The sequence below is a fragment of the Teleopsis dalmanni genome, chromosome 1, assembly GCF_002237135.1.
Source record: "Teleopsis dalmanni isolate 2A chromosome 1, ASM223713v2, whole genome shotgun sequence".
NCBI lineage: Eukaryota > Metazoa > Arthropoda > Insecta > Diptera > Diopsidae > Teleopsis > Teleopsis dalmanni.
The window spans coordinates 298011-307260 of record NC_051846.1 but is presented as its reverse complement, the minus strand read 5'-3'; the positions used below and the strand labels follow the sequence as shown (position 1 = coordinate 307260).

Below are 9250 nucleotides of genomic sequence, written 5' to 3'. Positions count from 1 at the left end.
GAGCACTTAAAGCAGTCGATAATTGATATACTGACCACTCCTATTAACAGTAGAATAATGAGGAGAGATTATGGCTCAAGATTATATCATCTATCATCTAATCGAGAATCTAAAAATATTTTAGCCAAATAACCGGAAGCTGAACCCCCTTGAGGTAACCCCTCAATCTGCTGATACCAGATTGAGTTGAATGAGAAATAATTCGCTTGATATAATATAAACTTTAACATACGTTCTAATAGGCTAATTTCAATTGGGCAACTATTACGGAACCAATCTCGTGCCATAAGATCTTGTAATACTGCCCATAATGGTTCCAATTGTGTCTTTGGATACATTTCCTTTATATCCAAAGTAATAAACACATAACCCGATATAGGTTCTAAACTTATTAAATGACCTGTTAAATGGTCCATATTATCTAGATTATTCTTAGACAATCGTTCATCTAAAACCTGTTTTAGGAAAAGCCCACACAGTTTATGAATAGGACTTATGAGCCAATCAACGGGGCTACAAATGGAACGGATAGGACAACCGTCCTTATGTATTTTCAAACTGCCATAGAGATAGGATATCTCAGGAGGACTATTTCTTTTCTCATGGAGCTCCAAATATATTGGACGAGGAAATAGTGTTGGATTCAAAACAAACAACCTGCACAAAGGCAACGCCAACCTTCGATACAATGCGGTCAAATGCCGCAGAAGCATAGCCCTATCATCCTTATAGACTATGCAAGCACCGGAGGACACATAAGAATCTAACCACACCTGAACTTTATCTATATAATCTACGCGGGGAATCAATATGGATGTTTTACCTTTATCAGCTTGCACAATGATTAAGTCACTATGCTTCCTAAGAAAGGATAAGGTAACCTGGAATAAATGGGACAACATCCTATGATATAGGGTTTGCTGCTGATGATTTAACATTGCAGCAACAAAGCATGAATAATGCAGTTCTAAATCCTCCCTATTATACATTTTCAAATCAACACCTTTTTCTAGATAACCATCGGAATAATTTTTGATAGCTACCATATAGGAGCTAATATCAGGAGGTGTAAGAGGGGAATAATTGGGTCCAAAACTGAGGAGGATCTCAACTTCCAACGGAATGAATAAACCACTCAGGTTTAAAAAACCTCCTGACACAACCTTAGGATATAGTATGCGATACTTATCCAATTCGGGAATTTCATGGCCATATAAACCAACATGAGGGGTGGAATCCATATACTGCCGGACAGTGGATATGGGGTGAGGAATACAAGAGGATGGATTTCTTGCAGACATATTTAGTAGATACACAATATATAGAACTGATGGAAAGAGTTCCCACAAATATATAATAATAACTGACACAATAAATAAAACCAAAGCACAAAAACAATAACCTTTTATAATATATACCACATAGGATTTATATATGTTAATATATAACAAAATATATATAATAATATATACACAATTTTAATATTAATAATATAAAAGATAAAAATGAATAAAAATAAAAGTAATATTACCAATATAGAATATGAAATCAAAATACGATGTATATAATAGCTTTATAATAAAATATATATAAGATAGGTCACAACTCACAAAATAATAATAACAGAATCCTCATATATAGGAAATTATCGAACAAACAATTATAGATATAATAGATTTAGCAAACTTTTTATTACAACTTTTATTACACTTTCAAACAATAAGTTTTCAAACCTCAATAGATTAAACATAACTAACAGCATAAGTATAATATCCATATATTTATACCAAAAAATTTCGTATGGAGTCTGGATCTTAATAAGACATAATAGGTAACAGATAAGGATTATTGGTAGACAAGGTTAAATATGTAATCTAAAGGGACAGGTATCATTAATATAAAAGAGATTAATTTTACCGCCATGAGACAGAAATTATACCTACATATATATAAAAACAGGTAAACATAGGGAATTAGAATACTAAGCGAAAGGTCATATATAGGGATGATATAAATGATATCAAGGGTAATTCTATACGCAAACATAATTGTAATAAATTTAAACATAAACATAAATATAAAATAGACGAAAATATAAAACATAGGTAGTGGATTATGAATTATAACTTTCTGTAAATCAGATATAATTTACAAATAAACTGTTTATTTACTATACATACAATATATTATTTTCTTACCATATTCGGAGGTTGATGAAAGGCCATATAGTTCTTTATATGTAATTCCATATCTGTAATCTGAAGCCTCTAAAGGCACATCTCCACAGATATCTTCCATATCTAAATCATCTATGCGTACATCCCGTAATTCAAGTAATGGTACGATTGTCTTCTTATAAGCGCGTACCCTTTTCTCTTCTTTGGTATATACCCGAACCATTTCTTCATTTGAACTCTCTGATAATGATGTATCCATACTATTGTATTTCATGTATATTATACTATTATATTATTAGATTACATTATATTATTAGAATATGTTATATTATCATTATTATTATTGTTATGATTGTATTAATATTATGTTACTATTATTAATGTCATAATAATGTTATTATCATGATAATTTTTGATTATACTACATGCTTATTATATATAATTTTTAGAGATAGGATCAGTTTTCATATTAATTTAAGATACACATAGTGTGTTCATGAATTATAGGTACATATAGATATGAACTCACTAGGTATCCACATTATTTCATACTAAAACCATAAGAATATCATAGATTATCTATGAAGTACAGATATGATTGTTCAGATATAGATAACTTGATATTCCGCATCTTACTAATTTTTAATTTTTAATTTTTTAATTTTTTAATTTTTAATTTTTAATTTTTAATTTTTATTTTTATTTTAATTTTTAATTTTTAATTTTTAATTTTTAATTTATTATTTTTATTTTATTTTTATTTTTATTTTATGTTTATATTATTCATATTTATAGTATCACTTCATACTGACATCATAAGAATACCATCGATTTTCCATGAGGTACAGATATGATTGTACAGATGTGGATAACTTGGTATTCCGCATTTTTACTAATATTTCTTAGTATTTTCCTTTTCTTTTATTTTTGATGATTGGATTATTTATATTTACAATATTTTATAGTATCATTTCATACTGATATCATAAGAATATCATTGGTTTTCTATGAATTACAGATATGATTGTACAGATATAGATTACGTGATATTCCGCATTTTTACTAATACATTAATAATCATTTATTTATTAATTTTTATATATATGATATTTATATTTATATATAATTAATATTATATTTATAATTAAGATAGTATTCTTTAATTTATTATATTTTATTACAACACATTTTATTCTGAATACAAAAAAACAGTTTCATAGCTAACGTTTCTATGTTGTGTATGATTGGGTTTTTACACCTTTTTGTCTGCTTATGTTTTTTTTGTCTGTCTTTACTTCTGATGTGTAGAGACGGCTATACTGTTGATTGATTGTTTGATGACTTCAGTTGTCTTTTAAGTGTTGTGATGTACGCATGTTATTGTGTACAATGTGTATGTGTTGTTATTTATAATTTTATATATATAATGGAATTTTCATTGGATGTATTTATGGTGAAATACAATTTACATGTGAGTTCATTATATATATTTTTTTGTATATTTTTATATATTTTTATATTTTATAATATCTGTATATATATGTATATTACATATACATATATTTTTCTGACTACTATTTACATGACGTACATAATAACAAAATTTATTCCATTCTGATGAGTCCGGTTGGTTACCGGACGAAACGCGTCAATGGAAACCATTGACTATAGGTTACTTTGTTGGTTTATACCAATATTTAGAATATCCCAATTAAGATCGGACGGACAATTTTAGATATGTACATGGACATAGGTCTAGGATATGAATATTAATTAATATATTTTATAAGAGTATATTATATTATAATAATTAGGTGATGCTGTGATAAACAAATTTTAATTTATTTTATTAGAATTATGGAATTTAGATTTACATATACAGAAAATTGTTGAATGTAGGGAAATTGTTTTTTGATTTGTTTTTGGTAGGTGTTTAAATGAGTTGACATAACAGAACATATAAGTAACAATGTTGTTGATTTAATTTAAATTTTAAATTTTAAATTTTAAAATATGTTTTTTGGTCTATATATGTAATGTGAATATATTGAATGATTGTTTGTTGCATTAATAATGTAATGGTATATAATATAAGATTTGTTTGTAGTTTCGAGATTTTGAGGATGGACGTGGTAATACTGAGTGATTTTTAGGTTTAGAAATATGTTTATATATATGGGGTGTTATTGTTATTTTTATCATACGTATATCCATCAATAACTTCTTTAATGTAGGGTAGATATAGTAGTGAACTATGATTCACTATCGGGAGTTTTTGTCATTTGATAAAAACACCTAAGGTTGGACATTTATACCAAAGTAATTTGGTGTAAGTGTCGAACAGAAATCAAAGCTCATTACATGAAATAATGTTTTGAGGGTTGATTTTGTGCGTATGGTGTATGGATCGTTGATCATCTTTGAGATGATTTAACGTTTCATGTACTGTGCAAGAAGAAATTATATTTATATATGCATATGAACTAAAAGAATATAGGGGAAAGTCTTGGTAACTTTGTAGTTTATAATGATTTTCATAATATATATATATATATTTACAATAAGTTGGATTATAGCAAATATTCTTATTATTATATTATTTATTAAATAATAATATATCTATATCACTCACATATAATGTGAATATTTAAATTAATTTTCAATGTTCTATATATGTGACATTTAATATCTATTATCTGATACCCACATATCACTTTTCATGTTAAAAATGATATTAGAATTCAATAAGCATCAAAAATCACGGATTATTTTCAATGCAGAAAGTATTTATAAAATAGTATCAATAGAATAGGATGTTTAGGGAATAAACACTTTTGTTCCTTCTATGGGGATACATACAAACGAGGATAAAATTAGAAGATTTAACTATATAAAAATTAAATAAATTTTAACACAGACTCCCTTATATTGTGCAAAGATACTGGTTGAGTAATTAAAGCAACATGTTACATCTATATAACCTTGATATACTTGTTTTTGAACATTTACATATAACCTAAACAATAACATATTACACCATAAACTAGGAACATAATTATATTTTTAGACATAAATAGTTTCAAATTCCCAAATATTGAATTAGGGTTAAAATACAATTTAACATATGAAGTAACCAGTTCTAGTAGATATATCAAGAGTATATTATTGAACATTTATATAAAAAATCTCAATATTACCATATGTTTTCTACCACATATATGAGCATAGTATTTGATTATAGGCATAAAAATATTTTAATATCCTAAACACAGGTTAGGGTCAGATTACAATTATACATATGAAGCAATTAGTGTTAGTAAATATAGTAAGAGTCATACAAGATCATCCATTTAGGCACATATAGCGTCATAAAAAGATAATGTATTTAAAGATATTAAATAGATAGTTATATAAATTTAGGATATGTATATTTTGTAACAAAGATATAAGAATAGTAATAAAGGGGTCCTGTATATATTTTTAAAGTCTATATAGTTTACCATCAATAGATTAACTGCTTTTATAAGGCTATGTATTTAAACCGAGTTAAGCTCACCCCCCCAGAAACAGTCTCTGGCTGTTTGACTGAAGACATCTTTAAAGGCTATCTTTTATCAAAAGAAAGTCTTTAATTATGTAAGGGTAACAATGCTAGTACCCAATAAAACAAATTTTGAACAATATTATATGTATTATAATAACAATATTTTATGAATCGACTAATGACTTTTATGTGATAGGTCAAGAAATTAATACTGTTTTTTCAAATAAATTTCAATCCTACAAATTTTTAAACAAATGTAATTGTTATTATATTAAATTAATTAGTGAAGTTTCTTATCCTATTAAACAATGTACATTAAATAATGGAGAGGTTATGTTAAGATTTTAAATTAATTTGCTTAAGAGTAAGAAATTTCTTATCTATTATCTAATACCTAATGTATCTTATGTAATAAATTATCTAATATAAATTAAATCTGTGTACAATTCTTTAGGTATTAACAAAATAAAACATTTATACATACAACTACTGTGTTATATCTTATTTTTGATTTAGTAAATTAATTTAACGTAACATATTACGACGACAATTTATTTAGTAGAATTAACAAATTTTTACTGTAAAAACAAAAGTTAAAATTCTTGAAATGACAAATAAATTGTTATTTAGTCAAAAACGATTAATTGTTATTTTAAATAATAAACTTGTTATGGTAACAATTTCGTCAAAAATGTTTACATTGTTGTGAGAACTGCTAGACATTGTTGGGTACAATATGACTCAGAAAAATACTTGAAACAAAAGTCAAAATTGTTGATATTACAACTTTTTTTTTTCAGTGTAGCTGCTTATCTGACAAATCTAGATGAATGTAGTTCAACCGAAAATGAAAGTGAAATAGAAGATGTGGTATTAGAAGATGATATTCAAAGTGACGCAGAAGATGAAGATCTTAATGTGCAGGAGAATCGCGAAAATGTATCACCAGACCCGGAACACGAAGAAACCAAAAATAACAGTTCTTCTTTAGGCAGCCGGATAGTAAGAGTACTTCAGCCAACATTAAGAAGCAAAAGCCAATATTGCTGGACTACCTCGAAGGGAAGAAATGCTGGTAGAGTTCTATCGATGAATGTTGTTCGAGCAATAAGAGGTCCCACAAGAGCATGTAAAGTCTTATGTGATCCGATTTCGTCCTTCAATGCTTTTTTTACTGATGAAATAATATCAGAAATAGTTCAGTGGACAAATGCAGAAATATCTCTAACACGAACAACTAATTTAACAGGCAAGACGTTCGCAGATACAAATTGTCTTGAAATTCGTGCTCTTCTTGGCATACTGAATTTGACCGCAGTATTGAAGGACAATCACTTGTAAGCTAGTGAGCTATTCAATACAACCTATAGTGGAGATAGGTACATACTTGCTATGAGTCGTGATAGGTTCAACTTTTTAATTAGTAGGCTGCGAACGGATGATAAAGCATTGAGACTTGCTCTGCGCCCCACCGATGCTTTTGTACCTGTGTGAATGAAGATCACCCTGTTGAGGGCGAACAATGAGAGTAGTTAGTAGTTGTCGCCTACCTCTCAACGAGTGCTGTCACGTTGAACGCAGTCGCCCGCGGTATAACATACATTTTTATTTATATTTTGTAATATTCAAAAGGTCTACACCTAAATAAAACATTAAACAAATATTTAGTGTCTGAAGCTCTTATTTTACACCTGTTAGAAAGGTGTGGGATCTCTTAATAAAACAGTGCAACGATAGTTATACTCCAGAAAGCTACAACACAATTGACGAACAGCTGTTAGCTTTTCGTGGGCGTTGTCCTTTCAAAATGTATATACCTAGTAAGCCGAATAAGTATGGCATAAAAATCGTTATGATTTGTGATAGCGCTACTAAATATATGTTCAATGCTATCCCATATTTGGGCAAGACAACAACAACTTCAACGATGCCATTAGGTGAATATTTCGTGAAGGAGTTAACCAGGCCAATACATGGTACTTGTCGCAACATCACTTGCGATAATTGGTTCACCTCCGTACAACTAGCAAAGAGTTTGTTAAAAGAGCCATATAAGTTGACCATTGTTGGAACAATAAGATCCAACAAGCGAGAAATACCTGAGCAAATGAAAAATTCGCGCTCACGACCGGTTGGCACAACAATGTTTTGCTTTGATGGCCCCTTAACTCTAGCGTCATATAAGCCTAAGCCATCAAAGATGGTCTATTTGCTATCTTCCTGCAATGAACCAGGCACAATAAACCAAACTTCTGGAAAGCCTGACATTATACTACACTACAACCAGACAAAGGGAGGTGTCGACACATTCGACCAGATGTGTTCACTCATGTCATGTTCCAGAAAAACAAATAGGTGGCCCATGGCAGTATTTTATGGCATGCTTAACATTTCGTTTATAAACTCGTACGTCATTTACTGCCATAATATGATTTCCACAAACAAAAAGCCCTTGAATCGAAAGGAGTTTATGAAGGTACTCTCTATGTCATTAACAATGCCTTGGATGGAACAAAGACAGGAAATACCAATATTGTCCAAAAGTTTGCGATGCAGTAATACAGCTACTATGCCTACGGAAGCACCCAACCATGATAGCAACAGTAGCGAAGAACCATCCTCTTCCAAGAAAAGAAAATACTGCGCGTTTTGTCCATCGAAAATTCGTCGTATGTCCAAAATGAAATGTTTTAAGTGTGAAAAATCCGTATGTAACGAACACAAAAATTTACTTTGTAACTCATGTATATAAATATTTAAAATATGTAAAAATGTAAAATGTAAAAAAAATATGTAAAAAAAAAAATAAAATTTATTCTAATACTTAAACAAACATTTAGTTCCTTTCAAGAAGACTGTCTTTTTATGTAGGCGTTTTGAAACAAACAAAACTCGTCAAAAAAAACAAAAGAAATAAAAAAAGTAATTGAAAATATATTGAACTTTATTTAATAAGTAAGAAACAAATAAATTATCTAAGTATAAAGTTTTCAGATATCCAATAAAAGCCCAAAGCCAACGATACATCTGCCAGACGTATCATTATGATTTGAAGGGTAAAAAATAACGTTATGAATGCAGGGTTAATAAAATATATATTTTTAAAACGATTAAACAAGAATCCGTTTATTAATTTGCATACAAAAAGCAATTGCATAGTTGGGAAACTTATTTGGAGCAGCTTCATCAACACTTTTCAGCACACTCTGTGGACAAAGGTAAATATAAATCATTTTTTCTGACCTGGATAGGCACAGAAACTTATGACATTTTGCGCAGTAACCTTGGTTCAAAGGGAATAGAAACTAAAACATATGATGAGTTAACAAAAGGTTTAACAGATTATTTTCTGGCAAAAACGCATGTTGTGGCTGCCAGACATGAATTTCATAAAGCCACAATGCGTTCCGATCAAACTTACAGAGAGTGGATCACAGATTTACGCAGAGTTGCGAGGGAGTGTAAATTTGTTTGCAGCGCATCTACAAAAAACAAATCCCACACTCTCTGAAGTTATGTTAATTGCTGA

At 29.1% G+C, this 9250-nt stretch overlaps 3 protein-coding genes across 3 annotated transcripts; 2 read left to right on the top strand and 1 right to left on the bottom strand.

The window, feature by feature from the left end:
• Nucleotides 1–1357, bottom strand: LOC119672846 (the record flags this gene model as incomplete). Its single annotated transcript, XM_038083995.1, is given in 1 exon segment — nucleotides 1–1357. A coding segment is annotated over 1 exon segment (1215 nt). The 5' UTR covers nucleotides 1302–1357.
• A 5055-nt stretch (nucleotides 1358–6412) lies between these two features.
• LOC119673516 (piggyBac transposable element-derived protein 4-like) lies at nucleotides 6413–8808 on the top strand. Its single transcript, XM_038084810.1, has 4 exons — nucleotides 6413–6426; nucleotides 6522–7058; nucleotides 7420–8428; nucleotides 8803–8808. The coding sequence occupies exons 1-4, from the start codon at nucleotides 6413–6415 to the stop codon at nucleotides 8806–8808; spliced, it is 1566 nt and encodes a 521-aa protein (XP_037940738.1).
• A 48-nt stretch (nucleotides 8809–8856) lies between these two features.
• LOC119673491 lies at nucleotides 8857–9250 on the top strand (the record flags this gene model as incomplete). Its single annotated transcript, XM_038084781.1, is given in 1 exon segment — nucleotides 8857–9250. A coding segment is annotated over 1 exon segment (376 nt), but the record flags the coding sequence as incomplete, so codon positions are not given.